Here is a 19,767-nt window from a genome sequence, read left to right as displayed (position 1 = left end):
TCTATTTTTTCCATTTTATTTTGTTATTTCTTAGTCTCATAACTTCAAGTTTAATTTTCAAAAAAGTGATTTTTTTAAAAAAAGTTTTTCCTCATTTCTCTTTTGATTTTTGAAGTCTTTTTTGAGTAATACAAATTCTTTCTGGGCAGGTAGCTACTTAATATTACTCTTTGGGGTAAAGCTTTTTTTTTTTTTTTTTTTTAAACTTCACTGTCCTCTGAAGATGAACCCTGGTCTTCCCTAATTCCATGATAAATTTCTATGATTGGTTCTTTCTTCTTTGCCTGTTCAGTTTTTTTTTTTTTTTAATAAGAACTAATGTAAGCACCTCTAAGGTAGGATGGGAGAGGATATCTGGCTTCCCCTCAGCTCTCTCCTCTAACCAGGAATCTCAAACCAAAAGCAAGTTCCACAGCCAGCAATATTCCTGCTTTACTGCTTTTACACATACCAGTGTGCTATTTCCCTCTCAGCCAAGGCAGCATCTATACAGCACAGCTGGGCCTAGAGTAACTAATAAGCAGAGGTTCCCTCAGTCTTCCCAGTCTCAAAGCCCTGACTCCACAGGCAGTTCAGGTGAAAGTTCCTATAGATCAGGCTGAGACTCACTCCAAATCCAGCTAGCTCCAGAGCTCTCTGTTTGCTGTTTCCCTGGAATTAGTCTGGAAGTATTTACACTTCACACTGGTTAAACCCATTTCTGGGCATCTTTATTTGAGTCTTCTTGAAATGTCCGAGGGTTCTGCCCCAAATCTTGTTTTTCATTATGTTTGCTCTGAGGTATAAGTTAGTTTTGTTTGTGGGAGAAATCTGGAGAGCTTGGAATTTTCTGAGTTATTCTTTAAGTAGAATTTAAAATTTAAAGAACTTTTTTCTTCAGTGAATTTTTGTGTTCCTTTTTCCACTTTAGTCAATCCTGCTTTTTAAGTTGTTTTTCAATTCAATGCATTTTTTTTGGTCTCTTTTACCATTTTTTTTGGGGGGAAGGAGTTGTTTTTCTTTTTAATTTTAGCTGTTATTTTCTTAATTTTTTTTGTGCCTCCGGTACCAAGCTGTTGACTTTTTCCCCATGATTTTTTTCTTCACTCTTAATCCTCCCATTTTTTTCCTCTACTTCTCTTTTAAACTTCTTTTTTGAACTATTCCAGTAATTTTTTTTTAGAGCCTGAGGCCAATTCACATTTTTCTGTAAGACTTTGGATGTAGCAGTTTTGACTGCATTATCTTCTGAATTTGTATTTTGGTCTTCCCTGTCACCATAGTAACCTTCCCCAGGAAATTTTCCTTACTTGTTTGATTTTTTTTTCCCCAACCTATTTCTTGACTTTTAACTCTATGCTAACGTAGGACTCTCCTCCCGAGGAGGAGGGAACTAGTGTCTCAATCTTCAGGATTTTTGTGCTGCTGTTTTCAGAGTAATTTTGAGTGGTCTAAAAGTTTTCACTTTTCCCATGGTAGAAAGATCAAAGGAAAGCTGTGTTTAGTAGTCTTCTGGCCTGTGTTCTGATGATGTCTCAGTGACCACAAGCACTTTTCCCCACCATAGAACTATGACCCTGGCTCCAATCCTTTTCAGCCATAAGATCTGGTGTGTCAGTGGTCCTCCTTGCCCTGGGACTGAGACCAGGATTCATATGTGGATAATGCAGCAGAGTCCTGCAGCCAGTACCAGCCAAGAGACTGTCTGTGATCTGCTGCCTAACCCCTCACTATAAGGAGAGCTCCAGAAGCATTTTGCTGCTGTTGGCAGGGGAACTGCCTGTGCTAGGCTGAGCCTCCATTCTCACCCTGATGCAAGAGACTTTTCCTATTAACATCTATTAACATTCTGAGTTAACTTAAGCTGAAAAACTGCTGTCCTCTGGCAAGTTCTGAGAAGCCAAAATGAATTAAAGCAGTTTGATGGGAATTTGGAAGAACTAAGGTAGGCCATATTGGCTCTGCCCCACTTGATGAGATTATACCACGAACCTTTTCAGTTTTGTATATCATAACAGAGTGTGAAGAACTGTCTCCTTTACCACAGAATTATGGATTTCCCAATTTGCAAAATGAAGAACCAAAACTTCTAAAAATAATTCTGGTTTTAAATGTATGATTGTATTATTGGACTATGCATTGTGAGTAATAAATCCTAGTGTCTAACATATTGGCATATTATAACAAATGTTACATCTCATAAATGATATACCTAAAAATATTTGAAAAAACTGTGAAAATTTCTTTGTACCTTTCTGTATTTTAGGGTTTGACTGAACTTCAAGGATCACTGTTGTTACTGTATCTGCATACATATCATTGGAAGGATTTGCTAACCACTGCAAAACAAAAGAGTAGAATTAACAAATTCTAGAATCACTGCTACACAAAATAATGGACTATGGGTTCTAATGGTTTTTTACTGACTTCATGAATCCATATAGTAATACAACTGGTTTGGATTTCCCTTCTTCCCAATAAAATTGGTTACTTTAGGGAGCAAAATATTTGGGTGTGTCATGTAGAGTATTTCTCAATCCTTTAGGTTCTTCTAATTTTCTTTTCTTTTTTTAAAATTGAAGGTTTTTATTTTTCAAAACATCTGCATGGACAATCCTTTAACATTAACCCTTGCAAAACCTCGTGTTCCAATTTCCCCCCTTCCCCTAAATAGCAAGTAGTCCAATATATATTAAACATGGTAGAAATATATGTTAAGTCAATATATGCATACATATTTATACAATTGTCGTGCTGCACCAAAAAAAAAAAAAAAAGAAGCAAAATAAAATGCAAGCAAACAACAAAAAAGAATGAGAATGCTACGTTGTGAACCATACTCAGTTTCCACAGTAGATGGGCATAGATGGCTCTCTTCCATCACTGGAATTCTTCTAATTTTCAAAAAGGTTTAATTTTGGGATCCGCCAGGACCTGTGATTATATTTGTATAGGGTGGATACATTTCTGTCCAATGCAGACTGCAACTTTCTCTGCAACTGATAGATCAGTTTGTCCAGGACACTGAAGATAAATTAACTTTTCAGGGTCACAAAGAAAATATGGGTTCAGTTTGCTATGACTCTGATGCTAGTTTTCTATCTATGACCTACCCCCCACTGACTCTCATTTTAATCACTTTACTATTTTTGTTCTCACAGGAATACTGAAAAACCTACAAACTTTTTAAAATTTAATATTTATTTCTAATACTTACTATTTCAGATCTGGGTCAACATAACGTCTTTTGGTGTCACTCTACTCTCTTTAATTATTTGAATACTGACCCCAAATGACTTTAGACACTCTGAAATTTATGCAAAAAAAATTTTTATTTAATTTTCTAAACCCAATACATTGCTGAATTGTGTACAATTCATTGCTAGATAAATGAACCGGTCCTTGGCTGTTTCTGAAACTCTTTCTCTCTTTTCAATGGAGATAGAAAAGAGAATACAGAAATTATTAAGTTCAGAAAACAAAATTATTAGGTTCCAGGTGCATGAATTTGTTTTTAATTTTGATAACTATTTCTTTTATATGAAATTTTATTTCTTTAATTCCTTATAAATATTCCTATCTATTCCTTTTGTAAGGAATTCCTTTATAAGTATTTCATGCATTTAAAAAGATAGAAAGTCCATAGGCTTCACCAGACTGTCAAAAGATTCATAAGAGAAAAAAAGATTAGGTGTTCCCACTTTAGGGTATGTGTGTGATTTTAGCAAAAAAACAATTATGAAAGAATATATAGAGGTACACACATACACACACCTCAATCAAAAAAATATTTATTTCAAAGTAGGATAATACAAATAGGGAAAAATACTTAATAAAAACTTCTAAAATAGCTAAGTTCTTACCCTATTTTGGACATTATTGCTCTGTTTGTATCACAATGAGCTCTGCTATTATCTTCACTTTGCTCTCTCATTTATCTTAAATGCAATCAAAAAACTTCAATAAAAAGGATCCTTTCACTTTAATCAACACCCCTTCAAGCTGTTTGTTGTCAATTAAAGCTATTTTAGATATATGTGCATTACACACATGTCAATGTATGCAATTATATTTTATGGTGCTTTATGTCCAAGTATTTAAGTGTACCACAGCATTTCTTTCACATCTTCCAAATGCCTTTCCATCTTTTTTTTTTTTTTTTTTTTTATGTGAGAGGCAATTAAGGTTAAGTGACTTGCCCAGGGTCACATAGCTAAGAAGTGTTATGTGTCTGAGGCCATTTTTGAACTCAGGTCCTCCTGACTTCAGGGCTGATGCTCTATCCACCGCACCACCTAGCCGCCCCTCTTTCCAACCTTCAATTCCTTAGAATCTGGTCTATCCATTAACTGAATTTTTGCTCCTTTCTCCAAAGACATTTATATAATTAAACAACAGAATATTCACAATCATATCAGTAACCGACTTCATAGGGATACATTTTTTCATAATGTACCTTCCACTTGTCCAACCACAGAAGAGTAATTCAGAGAATTTAATTGGTTGACTTTTATCCTCTTTGAACCGATAGTATATGCTTGAGAAAGTGTTAATGAAACAGCCTGATGACTATTACAGGAACCTTAGTAGTTCTGGGGTTTACTAGCCCATGAGAAAACTATGAAATTCTTTTTAGATCTGGAGATTTTCAATATAGACTGAGGTAACTGAATACACAATGAAGAAGCCCTAAAATGCAATTGGAAGTGTAAGTTTAAACGTGCTATAACTACGTGTGAACTAAATACATTTTGTGCAACAATCATTCCTATTAAAATTATTACTATAAAAAATTGTATATAAAGGAGCAAGAGACTGAAAGCTGATAGGGGTAAAGAGATTTAATTCTTTCTAATTTTATGGAATTGTCTAATTTTCTTTCCAATTTTATAGATGAATACCCTTAAAAAAAACAAAACCAAAAAGCATGCATACCTCTAATACTACCATGCCTGGTTCCTGTATTACAGTAATATTTTTGAACACTTTCAAAGCTGGTTTTTGCTGAATATCAATTTCTTCTACATCACCTGGGAAAAAGGAAAATTTGGTTATAATGTACACATAAATTTTCTGTTAACCAGTTTCCTGATATTTAATTTCTATGCCTACATTTTACAATCTGTTATCTTGACTTCTTATCACTTAAATTTGCCCTTGTATTCCTTCCTTTTCCACTTTTCAAAGCCATCCCATATAACAACAACAAAATTATTTGATAAAGAAACAGAAGAAGAAAAAATTAGCAAATTAATTAATATACCAAAAAATTTGAAAATATATGTAATGTTTGACATCTATGGACTTCTCAATTCTGCTAGAGTGGGGGGAAGCATCTTCTATCTTTTCTTTGGGGTTATGCTTATTCATTATATTTTTATTGTTTCTTACAACTTAGTAATGCCATTATATCATGTACCAGATTGGTCATTCCTCAACTGATAGGCGACCTACTTTGTTTGCAGTTCTTTGCTATCACAAAAAGTGCTACTCTAAATTTTTTGGTGTACATAGACCCATCTTTTTGTCACTGAACTCTTTGGGTCATTAATTTCATTAAAAATGCTTTCTCCAGCCACACTTGTGAATCTTGTTCTCTAATTTTTTTTTTACACTGTCACTTTTCCTATTTGAGCTATTTACCATTTAGATACTGCTGTGACACATGGTACAGGATGTTAGTTTCCTTACTGGTGGCAAAGGTATGTTACATGAAACACATATGGTGTTTTCATGCAACATGAATGAGGATTCCCTAAGAAAATGTGAATATTACTGCAAACAGTACATCATGAATTGTAATTTCAACGATGTGGACGTTCTCATTATCAATACAATCCCTTTAAGACTTATTAGTTTTGAGTGCAAGGGATAATGTTGTAAAAAAATTACCCTGGCATGGATTCTGTCAATGTAAAGTAATTATTAAATAAAAATTAAAAAAAAAAAAGACTTACTAGTTTTTATGAGTAGCTGGAAAAAAAATGCATCACTTGTATATCAATCTTCTATTGAGAAACCTCTCCAAATTTTGTTAAACTGATCTTCAGATGGCAGGAACTGCTAGATCCAATTTTCTGGAGAGCATGTTGGTACTGTGCCCAAAGAGTTATCAAACTCTACATACCCTTTGACCCAGCACTGCCAATACTGGGCCCCAAAGAGATCACAAAAAAAAAGAAACAGACCTACACGTACAAAAATGTAGCAGCTTTTTGTAGTGGCAAGTAATTGGAAATTGCGTGGATATCCATCAATCACAGAATGGGCTGAATAAGTTACAGCATATGAGTGTAATGGAATATTATTATTCTATGAGCAATAAGTAGGATCATTTCAGAAAAGTCTAGAAAGACAATGCAGATTTGTGATGTCTTTTTGTTTTTTTTAGTGAATGCAGAGGGATAGAAAAGGAGAAAGAATAGATTTTTATTCATTGAAAAAATAGGTAAAAAAAATTAATGTAGTCAAAGATCAGGAGACAACATGGGATTTTGGGAGTATGTACTTCTTTTCAAAGTATTTTCCTAAAGGAAAATTATTTAGTTACTCAAAAAGACCAGTTCAAATAAATCAAGTCAGGAACTCTTCCTAGAACCCCCAACCACCCAAAATAAATCTTACTTTGTATTTATTTTTTAATGTACTTATCTGTTATATTTCCCAATACAATGTAAACTCCCTGAAGATGGGAACTGGTCCCTTGTTTGGATATACTTAGTATCTAGCAAAGTGTATGGCATCTAGTAGACACTCAGTAAATTCTTGTTATATTAAAGTAGCAATGACATCCACATTAATAAAGACTAAAACATATTTTCTTATAATTAATTATCTGATGTATACAGTAATTAGAACAAAATTTCTATACTCACCTGTCAGTTTCTGTAGCTGATAAAATAGCAAACTAAAAGGACCAGTGTAGGGAATGGCTTGAATCTGTTTTACAGTACTCATTGCTAAATCTGTATAATCTGAAAAAAACAAAAAACTCTACAGAACATAGTTTACAATCAGACATACCAACCAGAAAGACACTAAAGGAAATTGGCCTTATTATGGGTAGGATGACAGTCAAATCATTTACCCTCTTTGATTAGGTTTCTTTGTTTATAAAATAAATGGATTAGAACTACATTTTCAGATTCAAATTTTCTGATACTATGGCTCTTATAATTTTTCTTACATATTTTATTTCTTTCAATTTATAATTCTAATTTAAGATTAAATTGTTTGAAAATATATGCTCTTTTAATATATATAATACAATAATTTAGAAATTATATATAATGTATAGCAAGATAATAAATACATAATTAATTTATGATCAGACCCTTTAATAAGGACTTACTAGAGAGATCACAAGGTGAAAGAATGTGATAATTAAAGTTTCTTTTAACCAAGATTCCTGAGACACGCTGTCCTTGTTCAGGTTTCTTATCTGCCAAGAAGCCCATAACCTATTTTTAGGAAAAAAATAACAATTGGAAGGTAATCTGGGAAAGGACAAACAATTCTCAAATACTTAGGCTGAAAACCTTGACCTCAAGGAATTTTTACCATGAAAACAATAAGCTTATCTCAAAAATACATTATAAAGTTATCAGATTAGGGTAACATTAGACTTACTTAGACACTAAAGAAAGTGCTTGGAAGCCACATATATCAATAATGTTTACGTATAGGCCTAATGTCACCCTACATTTGGATCACACAAAGTACACATAGTTTAGTAACTTTTTTGGTTACAGCTCTGATTTTTTATTTTTAAATACCAATTCACAGATCTTCCTAACATCACATTAGGTAGGGTGCCTTTTTTTCTGTAGCTCCTCCAATTTCTGTTACTTTTTGCCAATCTAATGAGTGTGAAGTGTAACTTTATAATTAATTTAATTTGTATTTTTCTAATTATTAGTAATTTGGAACAGTTTTCATATGGCTGCTGAACTCTGTTCATATCCTTTGACTATCACTTGAAAAATGTCTTTTGAGCATAAATTTTCAAACATAATATAAGAATCGTCTTCTTTGACAAAAATAATTTATTATAAAGTAATGCTTTTATTGGGTGAAAGGGAAAGCTAGACAAAGAGTTAATGATAATAAAGGGGGAAGTGAAGTAACAATGAAACATCTAAAAACATGCAGGAGAAAACAGAGCACTCTAATATTTAATATATGTTAAATTTAATACATGCTTGAAAAATAAGTAACAAGACATTCATGGTTTCATCTATAATCCTCTTTTTAAGCCTTTGTATATTGAAACGTTTATATATGTTGATGATTTTCTAGTTCATAATAAATATTTTTAAAGATAAGGTGATTTAGAACCCAGTTTTTTTTCCCCTCAATAGTATTTTATTTTTTCAAATAAATGTAAGAGTTTAGCATTTATTTTTCTAAGGCTTTGTGTTCCAAATTTTTTTTCTTCCTTTAATTATTTCCCCTCTCCCCAAGACAGAAAGCAATGTGATAGAGGCTAAAAATGTGTAATCCTTTTAAACATATTTCCATATTTGTCATGTAGTGCAAGAAAAATCAGACTAAAAGGGAAAAAAAACATGAGAAAGAAAAAGCAAACAAGCAAAACAAAAGGTGAAAACACTATCCTTTGATCCACATTGTCTCTATGGTTACCTCTCTGGATGTGGATGGCATTTTCCATTCTAAATTTATTAGAACTGTCTTGGATCATAGCACTGTTGAGATCCAAGTCCATCACAGTTTATCATCATATAACCTTGCTGTTTGGAACTCGTCTTTGGTTTTGAGTTGTTGTAAGGGTTAAAAAGCCTCTAGGAACAAGGAATGCAGTTCAAGGCATGTGGGAGGACTTGAGGGATGAGAGTTCTATGTGGAGGTGGGGCATAGACCCAAGAAGCGGTGTCTGACCCCAGGTTCCACGTCTCCCTCCTTAGTACTCTCAAAGCCTAGCATGCCGGGCCAATCCCATTATGCCAGGTTCTTAGAGGACCAACTCATCCCTCAGATCCTCAGAGGGGTATAAATATATGCTATCTAAGAATAAAGTTCTCTTTTGCTTCACCCCTACCTTCTGGTTGGTCTGTCTCTGTGGGATACAGGTTGGTGCCCAAAGACGGGTAAGTGTGGCCTAGCTATGCTGTTGACAGATAGAGTAGCTGTAAGGGAAGCTACAAGGTTAGGGTAGCATTAAGAGATGTTACAGGTTGTGACCTAATATGGGGTCTTGTAACTGAATATGGGAGGTTGTGGAAATTATGATTTATCATCAGTCAATGTTTGATTTGTACATCCACTTTATATTTCTATACAACTGGGGCCACATAAAAATTTCTCTAGTAAAAAGGAGTAGCAAATGGAAAAAGTTTAGGTAGCCCTATTTTAAGGATTATTTTTGTCAAACAAAACAAATTTTTGTTGTATTGGTTATACTTGAAAATTTATGCCTCAAAAGACATTTCTCAAGTGATAGTCAAAGGATATGGACAGAGTTCAGCAGCCATATGAAAACTGTTCCATATTACTAATAATTAGAGAAACACAGAGATAATGGCTTTTATAATGTCAGACAAATCACTGACAGTCATATGCCTGAGATGTAGCTTAAAAAGATATTTATAGAAGAGATGCTGACTGAAGATAGATTTCCTACGGACCTTAAGGCCATGGCTTGTGAATATTTTACTTTTTAATCTTCAAAGACTGTTATCTCATTAAAAATTATCAGTGCATAGAAATATTAATTAGTTTGCCCAAGGGCATACAAGGTAGCAGTACTTTAAAATGCAATTCTAATATCAAATATAATTTAAGATCCTTGAGGGCGCAGATTTTTGTCTTTGTACCTCCCTAATGTCTATCACAGCATCTAGCTCACTGCAATGACCTACATAGACAACACATATAATGGCTCTTAAAGCAATAATCTCAAATGGACTAAAAGTTGATCACTAATCAATAGAAATATATAACCCTAATGAAGAAACCCCTCAATTTTCATTAAGAATCTAACCTCATACCTTGGCTAGTTTTTCACCTCGGAAATTTAAAGTCACTGCTTCAGTATTTCGAGGATTGTGAACTTCTATGTGAACTTCATCATTGTCTTCATATTCTCTTATCAATGCTGCTTTTAATCTTGCCATTTCATTCTGCTCTCCATGCACTAGTATCTATATGGGAAAAAATATTACACATTAAAGAATCTTCACTTATTCAGCTAATGAATTTTTTTTTTTGGCTGAGGCAATTGGGGATAAGTGACTTGCCCAGAGTCATATAGCCAGGAAGTGTTAAGTGTCTGTTATATACACCTACAGTCAAGCAGCTATATTGGCAATGTCCAAAAAAAAAGTTTCCACCTATATTTAGAATTCATCATCTGTCAGGAGATGAGTTGCATGAATTGATCTGTGTTCTTAAATTTTTCTTTTTTTAATTTACAAAACACATGCATGGGCAATTTTTCAACATTGACCGTTGCAAAGCCTTTTGTTCCAAATTATCCTTTCCTCCTCCCACCCCCAGTTCTTAAGTCTTTCAAAGTTGTCTCTACAATATTTTTACTATATAAATTGTTCCTCTAATTCTGTTAACTTTATTCAATATCAGTACATGTAAGTCTTCTAGGTTGTAGGTTCTAGGTAGTCTTCATGATTGGCACTCCAGAATTGTGACTGATCACTGTATTGATAAGAATTCATAAGTGTTTCAAAGTTAGTTTTCCTTGTAATTTTGTTTTATACTATATGCATGCAATCTCTTGTTTTGTGCAATTTCTCTTTTTTTATTAAAGCTTTTTATTTTCAAAACATGCATAATTTTCAATATTCTCCCTTGCAAAAAACCTTGTGTTCTAAATTTTGTTCCTCTTTTCCTTCTCCCCAATCCTCTTCGCCTAAACAGCATGTAATTCAATGTTAAATATGTGCAATTCTTATATATATATTTCCACAATTATCATGTTACACAAAAAAAAATAAGATTAAAAAGGAAAAAATAGGAGGAAAAAAAAATGCAAGCAAACAACAACAAAAAAGGAAAATACCATGTTGTGTTTCTCTATGCCATGCCAGGGTAGGAATTCATCTGTAACATCTTTCCTTGTTTTCTTACTTTTTAATAGTGAGACTTTTTATATTGAACTTATTAATTTTTGTTAAGGACCATGCCTATGTGAAGGGGCAGATCAATTCTCCAAGAGCCTCCACAGCTGTGGATCATAACATCTGAAGGAGTTGCAAAGTAGCCTTTACTAACGTAGATGTTCCTTGTGGATTGGGAATGAAATAAATTAGAGGGAAGAGGAGAAAGATCAGACAATGAAACTGCCTCTCAGTGGATAGGTCAAGAACATCAACTGCCTCTCATTCTCCTTGTTATCATCATCATCATCTCAAATGAAGAGATCCATTCTACAGGTCTGAGTTAGACCTTCAACAGCCACTGACAGGTGGCTCCCATATCACAACAAATTTTGTTGTGATACAACTATTTCTCTGGGTTGTTGAAAGGATCAAAGGAAATAATATTTGTAAAAAACTTGTAAATAAGTCAGGTAACTGACACATTCCCTTTTTTTTTTGCCTAATTACTTTCAATTTTTCAGACACTGCTAGGTGCTGAAGAGAAAAAAAGGACCAAAAAGAAAGAAAGAAAAAAAAAGAAAAAGAAAGAAAAGAATTTCTGCTCTTAAAAAATCTGACATTTTATTTGGGGAGATAACATGTATGTAAATACACACAAAACATTGTTAAGTACGCATAAAATGAAGACAAAAGAGATAAGAGGGAGGGAAGTGGAAGTTGTTGTTAGGATTGGGAGGCTGCTCCAGGAAGGTGTAGAAAGCATGAAGAAAGAAGTCTGAAACAGCCCCTGTAGGAATAAGAAAAGGATTTCTTAGTGGTGTTGAGGGAATCACTTAGATTAGGTACAAGTATATAAAGACATTTATACTCGGCCTGGGTGGATCACTTCTACGGCCTCTTTCAATAACGTAAGAGTAGGAGCAGTTAAGGTGAAGAGTTGGGAAAAGTAAGCTCCAGGGACAGAAGATGGCAAGGTAAGGCAAACAGTAGGGCAATGTTCTACCAGGACAAGGGAATCAAGCAGAGAAGTAAAAACAATGTTTGGTAGAAATGATTAGCTCAGGGTCATGGTTGGAAAGAACGGAAAATGAGGGCAGAGCAGGGTACTAGTAATAACAGAGCAGAAAGAAGTAAGTGGAGATAAAAATGAAGAATATATTAAAAAGGCATGAAGTAAATGAAGAGTTGGAAGAATAGGAGACTATAATAGCATTTGCCTAATGCTTTAAGGTTTGCAATATATTTTACAAACATCACTTCATTTTATTCTCACATCAATCGTGGAGGGAAGGTTAATTCTTAAAAAACCATCTCCTTACAGGGTTTTAAAGCTCCTCCCACCCCCTCATGTTGTCATCCTATCTTTATTCCTCTCTTTTCAAACCAAATGCCTAAAAAAACATGGCTCTATTTCTATTTCTCTCGAGCATTCTTCAACCTTTTACAAACTGGCCTTCAACTCTCTGCCCTCTCCTCTCTGTGGCAGCACTTTCTCTCCGGTCCTCTCGCTTCCCTGACCAGCCTCTTTTGCTCAGTTTTCATCTCCTTTACCATACCTATCACACCACTTCATTGTCAATACATACAAAGACACTGCACTGGGCCCCCTCAGTGATCTCATTAGCTCACAAAGATTTAATTATCATTGTTATGCTGATGACTCCTAGGTCTATATATATATGGTCCCAGACTTTTGAGTTTCAATACCGTATCATTCCTAATGAACATTTCAAACTGTATGTCCTAAAAACAAACTTGATATGTCCAAAACAGAATTCATTATTTTCCTATTTAACTTTCCATTTTTGGTGAGGGTACCCATTTCTACTACATGCATCAACATTCTGCCAAATTCCAAGTTCATAACTTATACATTATTAGCACTGACTTTTCAGTCTTTCTCATGCTACAAATCCAATCAAATGCCAAATCTTACCATTTTTATCTTCATAACATTTCTGTATCCAACTTTTTTCTTTACTCATACAATCACCAACTTACTACAGATCCATAGGACTTTTTGCCCAGACTCCTGGAAAGGCCTCTGATGTTGGTTTCCTTGCCTCAAGTTATTCCCACTCTCAGTGTCATTCACAAGCTGCCGATGACTTTTCATTGTGATCTCATCATTTTACTTTCTTACTTTGCAACTTGTTTTCAACCTTTATCAGTCTTCATTACATATTACTCTTCTCCCTACATTCTGTAGGTCAGGCCAACTCTACTTCTATTTGTTCTCTAAACACAGCATTTCAAATCCCATCTCCATGTTTCTGCACCTGTCATTTCTTGCACTCCTCCCTCCAACTCTGCCTCACATTTTATCTGCTAATTCTTCAAGCCAATTCAAACATCATTTCCCTCCCTATTAATATCTTGTATTTAACTACCTGATTTTTTGGGGTATTTATTCTACACACACTTGTACTTTTAGATAATGCCAAATAAGCTGAGTTTATGGAGAATAAATGTTATTAACACTATTTTGCAGGTATCTAAACCTTAGCCCTCTTAAACATTATTTTTACGAATTATCGCAGCCTTATCTCAGCCTAAATCTGCTTTATCATATTATCTAATAGGCTTATATTCTTAATTCATTAGTGAATTAAAAAAACAAAAAATTAAAAAAAAAAACAATTTAGGCACAAAAGAAATTATCACTAACCACATGGGGTGGCTTCAATGCTCGAATAAATTCGCTGGTTTGTTGATAATCTGTGTGAGCTGAGAAAGAAATATAATCTACAGACATTTTCAGGGGCAGCTTCTGTCCAGACATGGTAGTGATCTCTTCAGGTTCAGACATGATATGCTATTAGACCAAAAGAAGACATATGATATTCAAAAATTATTTCTGGAAAAGAATGTAACATTATTTCCCTTTTTATAAACTTCTGCATTAGCACAAGTATTATATTACCATTAAATAAATAAATGCTGAATAATTATTTGTCTCAGTTAGGCATTTAGTCCCTCACTCACAAAGAGTTTCTATTCTAGTTCCAAGGTCAAAACTGCTTGCTGTCATTAGAGTTAAGAAAACATTACATTTCAGAAATAAAAGGGACAAAAATATAAAGAGCAGGAACATTTTAGAGAAGCTGATCGCCAGCTCAAACCTGGTTACATAGTAGCTTCCCTGACTTAAAATATCTTCCCTTTACAAGGCCTGAATTCTTACCAAATAGAAGGATTGGTATCAAAGCATTAATTTCAAACTGCAAACAACAAGAAGAGATCACTAATTATTAGAAATTAATTCAAACTGTTTTCCTTTTAACTAACATTAATTCTTATGAAATGAGAACTTTAATGTAGTGGATAAATTAGGTAATTTGAAAATATGCAATATTTCAGAAGATGCAGTAGGCCTGAGTAAGGTCACATTTGGGAGCAGTGATATTTTAAAGCAATTTATTGGAACTAGAGACCTAGGGAAAGGAGCATTAGAAGAAGGAAGTGGGAAAAATACAGATATATCAGAATAGGACTATACTAAAGCTTAATCTTCGTCAGTTTATCCCTCCCCTTCCCCCCCTCGGTCATGTCTCTCCCCAGGAAAAGAAGAGCAAATTCCTTTCTCCTCATACTTATCAACCCTGAGTTTCTGGGGCCTAGGACTAAAGCAATACCATACTTTAGGTCCATTATGTAATAAAGAAATCTTTTCTGGTTTTTATTGTGATCCAGGCAAATAAACATCTTTTATAATGTTAATTCTGAAAAGTAATTATTTCTATCTTTAAAAAAATAAACAGAATTTACACATTTAAAATGTTTCTAACTTCAGGATTTCTTATAACAAATTATTGGCAAAGTTAGAAATTCAAGAAAAGTTTTAACTTACATAAATAAAATGTTTTTTGTGGGAGTTGACAAAGTTGAAAAACAATGCTTCTGAAAAGTCATGATTAGAATGATGAAACATTTTTCATAACTATCCCATAATGCATGGCTAATTACTTTATAGAGATGAGTATCTGCATACTAGATAAATATTTTTACATTGGAAAAGCAACTGAGTTAAAACTGCATAAGACTTAATTTAATCTAGTGGAGAAAATTATATGCGTATTATAAATACATAGTATGATTACAAAGCTTAAACATGATGATAAACCTTGGCAAGTGTTCCTTCAACGCAGTATCCTGCTATAATCACACCATTTCTTTTATCAGTACACCAACTTTCAAATAATTCTCTGGATAAGCCACTCTGCATCATTCCTGGTGAAGCCATCACAACACTTGGACCGATGTCATCAAAATGATCCATGCTCTGGGAGAAGAGAGATATAAAAATATACTGATCACTAGTGTTTGATAAAGGATGTTGTTTTGTAAGACAGTACCAAATATCATGGCAGCTAGATGGCAGAGTGGATAGAGTACAGACCCTGAAGTCAGGAGAACCTAAGTTTAACTCCACCTTCAGATAATCAACAATTCCTAGCTATGTAACTCCATTTGCCCCTTGCCATATCTGTGTCCTCACCATCCATGCCATCCCATCTCTCCCAGTGTATCACATGTCACACTGGGTGAAATGGATCACCACTTAAAGATACTTAATTAGTCTGAATGACAGTAAAGTAACAAATCTAAGTTCTTCAGCTTCTGAACAATTTAGAAGAATAATAATAAATTTGCCCAGTGCAGGATGTTTAATTTTTTTTTTTTTTTTTGGCATCATAGACCCCTTTGACAATCAGTGAAGCCCATGAACCCTTTCTCAGAATTGTTTTTAAATGTATAAATTAAATTTATAAAAACACTAAATTTTGCTTAGAGGTTAACAAAAATAAATATGTAATATTTTCCCCATTCATGTCTGAAATCTTATCCATATACTTTTACATATTTGTAGATTTCAAGTTAAAAACTTCAGATCTATCAAGTATAAAATAGATGATTTTTTAAGATCAATAATAACAATGATATGATGACCAATACACTAGGCCTTTGGATCATTCAGAGGTAGAAAGGAAACCTTGGAAATTATGAGAAGCAAATATAGAAGAAATAAAGAGAATATGAAAAAACCAATAGTAATAATAATCACTAGCTTGAAAAGAATTTCTAAATAGTGATTAGAATCAGATTTCAGAATAATGACTAGAATATTAAGATGAATTTTCTAGAGTTTTCTCTTATAGACAGATTCAGTTTTGAGATGTTGCCCCAGAAAAAACCTGACCTGTTAATCTACAATAATAGTTCAGAAACAACACTTAAATTGCTGTTTTGTCTCCTTCTTCCCACACCCCCCCTCTGCAAAAGATCAAACAATATAGTTAGTGGTTAATTTCTTTGAAAAGTCAAGCAACTCAAGATCAGAAATAATTTAATTTATTACTAAAAATTTAAATACTATTCTCATTAAACATATTTTTTAAAGTCAAGAAAATTCACAATTTATTTAAAGTTCTCAAAGTGTGATGTAGTTGAAAGAATAGATCTTTTTCATCTGCTTGTTTTCAATTCTATTAACATTTTTATCATGTTTCACCTAGAATAAATTCATTATTAGGGGATAGTTTGGCTATCCCACTCACATCTCTATTACTTATGACTTTTTTACCAGATAAAATTTCTTAAGTGGAGGGCTGAGTAAATACTTCTCCCATAGTTTCCCTTGAGAGAGTACAAAATTCCAGTCATTTTTTCATTTGCTACCAGCAGCTTTGTCTAGTTTTGACTTTACCATCACCTTGTCACCCTTCCATATTCCCTTAATCTCTGGGCTTTTTCAGTTTCCTTTTGGCTATTATCTACATAGATAAGAATTTTGTATCTCTACCACCTAATATGTCTGGGATACAGCAGATACTTAGGAAATGCTTACTTATATGGATCTGAAGTCAGAAGACTTGTATTCAAATCATGGTTTTGCTACTTATCTTTGTAGGGTAAATCTTTTTGAGCTTCAGTTATTTTTTCTATAAGATGAGATTGAATTAGGTGAATTTTAATATTCTAGCTATAAATATCACGATTATTTCAGTTAAAAAAATTATACTCTTAAAATAAACTCTGGCAAGAATTTAGTAATAAATTGAACTATAAATACTTTCCAAATAGTAATGACAAAAGACATAGTGAAATGGAGGTAATTTTTATGCCCTATAAATGTTCCTTTTTTCCCCCAGAGGTACCAACCTTGAGATTACTAATGTGTTTGAAGACAAAAGGATTGTTGATATTGATTTGTTTACGGATTTTGTCATTCATGGCATTCACGTAGGTCTGATACACCGCCATACACTTCTTAGCCAAAGATGATGCGTAGTATATTGGAATGTCATGGAGTTCTGGATGATTCTGCCAATATTCATCTAGAAAAAAAATTTTACAAGGTAAAAATTTCACTGTTCTACAATGAAGGTAGCAAAATTTAAAAGCAAGATTTCATTTGAAGGTTAGCTTAGATTTTTGTCCTTATAAAAAACTTTAAAATAATGCAAAACAGAACTCGACAACTAAAAATAGGAAAAATTAACCTAGTACTTCTTCATTAGGTTAGTCCTAGTGAAGACTAGTGAAAACTAACCTCTACTTTAGTCCTAACACCTCCCCTCCCCTGATGACGTAAAATAATTATTGAACCATAGCAACAAAATCCACAGGATAAAGATAAATGTAAACATCTTTAGAAAGAATAATAAATACTAGTTAGGAAGAGGCTTAAAATTTTAACATATTTAAAATAAAAAATACATTATTAAGTGATTCTAACATAGTGGCTACTGAATCCTGGACAACTCATTAGTATCTTAGCTGCAGAGAAAGTAGTGACTTGCAGTGGTAGAGGGAGTTCCCCCTACCCCAACTAGGAGTACTTTATACTTACTGTTAAACTTAATATTCTATAAAAACTGGTAACTAAGGAAATTTGATAATTACTAAAAATGTCATGAAAATAGGAATGGCAAGGGGAAAAAAAATAAAACTTTAAAAAAAGGAATTGAATTCCTTTCCTCACTTCTCATTTGACTATATGACTTCTGAGACTTCTTTGACTTTTCTACCATGCCCTTAATACCTTACTTCATACCCCCTCAACCTTTTTTAACCTTCCTTTAATGGGCTATTTTACCCTATTAGATTGTAAACTTCTTGATGACAGAGATCCTTTTTTTTTTTTTTTTGTATATGTGTCCTTAGTATTTGACACAACATTTGGCCCAAAGTAAGTCCCTAATAAATATTTACTGACTTATTAGGAGTTATGTGAAATAGTTGGATGAGCAAAACACTTGAGAGTTAATGACTTCCTATTTATGATCAGCTATAACCATTTACAAGTGAGTCACGCTGGGATGACTTTTTAACTTGATTTTACTTATCCATAAAATGTGGACAATAATACAGAGTGCCCCAAAAATCTTATTATCAGTTTTAAACTATTAAAACTTAAACCAGTAGTAAAACTTTTTGGTAAACTATATTTAAACAAACTACTCTTAATGTAATGCAAAAAATTAAACTGTACTTTAATAATTTAAGGTCACAATGAGAAGGATTGAACCTCTAATTTCATCAGTATAGAGAACTCCCAATATGGAAACTCCTTTCCACTCAAATATCAGATTTTGGCAATTTAGTTGTAGCTTATGGTGTTAGGAGGTTAAGGAGACCTGAGAGGTTAAGGAACCTGACCATGGATCACAGAACTATTATAAGCCAGGGACAGAATGTGAATTCAGATTTCTAATTCAATTCAGGAGAACCCAAATTCAAATATGGCCTCAGCACTTAACATTTCCTGGCTGTGTGACCCTGGGCAAGTCACTTAATCCCAATTGCCTCAGCCAAAAAACAAAACAAAACAAAACAAAAACCACTGATTAAAAAAAGATTTAAATTGAAAAAGAAAGGAGATGGGAAAAAATTGTCTATGTATATCACCAATGCCAGATATCCTAATGTAGTTACAATGTAGGAAGAGCAGTAATAGAGTTGGGCAGAAACTCATAGGAACTAAATCCAAGAGCCAGCAATAAAACCCATGGTCTCACATATTTATACAGAAATGAGCAAAGCAAGGATAATAAGATAAGTGAATTAGAAATTTTAACTCAAAAAGAAAAATTTCAGACCACAAGTACCACTGGAACACATAACTGAAATATGCCTCACGAAGCTGACAGATGTTTAGGGGTAGAAGATAGTAAAAAAGCATTATATAATATGAAGAGAAATCTAGCAATTCTAAGAAGAAATACCTTGAGAGGTTCATTTTGGTAAAAAAACAATGCTGTCAGAAACCGAAATAAAATTGAAATCAAAATACGTATTATACTATTGGTGTCAAATTCAAATAGAAATGGGGGCCACTAATCTGTACATAAAGATTTTTGAAGATCACATACTGACTTAGTTTTAAAATGTAATGTTATCTATATTTTATTTTCACTTATTTTGTTAAATATTCTCAGTCACAGTTTAAGTTTGGTTATAGCCACTTGGGAGGACAACAGGTATTCAGGCTGCATGTCTGACCCCTCTGCTTGAAGAAAATCTAGACAGAAAAAGTCAGATGAAAAAGTCAGAGAAAAGTCAGAGAAACAGATTACAAGCCTGGCACAGAGGCAGGATATAGTAATGTTAGAGAATCTCAATGACCTGGACATTCTAATAAAGATGGTAAAGCTATTAATGTCTTGGTTTGTCTTAATGATAATTGCATCTTTAAAGAAGAATAACTAAT

General features: G+C 33.4%; 1 protein-coding gene across 2 annotated transcripts in view; it reads right to left on the bottom strand.

Moving 5' to 3' along the window:
• CPSF3 (cleavage and polyadenylation specific factor 3) overlaps window positions 1-19,767 on the bottom strand; it is a 51,083-nt gene that overhangs the window by 11,947 nt on the left and 19,369 nt on the right. For both annotated transcript variants that reach the window (XM_051976087.1, XM_051976089.1), the window contains 8 exons: window positions 17,217-17,392; window positions 15,178-15,336; window positions 13,723-13,869; window positions 9,987-10,139; window positions 7,331-7,439; window positions 6,855-6,953; window positions 4,915-5,009; window positions 2,231-2,318 (listed from right to left, as the gene is read on the bottom strand). In XM_051976087.1, the coding sequence (XP_051832047.1) occupies window positions 2,231-2,318; window positions 4,915-5,009; window positions 6,855-6,953; window positions 7,331-7,439; window positions 9,987-10,139; window positions 13,723-13,869; window positions 15,178-15,336; window positions 17,217-17,392 (1,026 nt within the window). The remainder of the gene's footprint in view (window positions 1-2,230; window positions 2,319-4,914; window positions 5,010-6,854; window positions 6,954-7,330; window positions 7,440-9,986; window positions 10,140-13,722; window positions 13,870-15,177; window positions 15,337-17,216; window positions 17,393-19,767) is intronic.

This window comes from Antechinus flavipes, chromosome 2 (assembly GCF_016432865.1).
Source record: "Antechinus flavipes isolate AdamAnt ecotype Samford, QLD, Australia chromosome 2, AdamAnt_v2, whole genome shotgun sequence".
NCBI classification, from domain to species: domain Eukaryota; kingdom Metazoa; phylum Chordata; class Mammalia; order Dasyuromorphia; family Dasyuridae; genus Antechinus; species Antechinus flavipes.
Note: the sequence above shows the minus strand (reverse complement) of the source record. Positions and strands in the feature narration are given on the sequence as shown.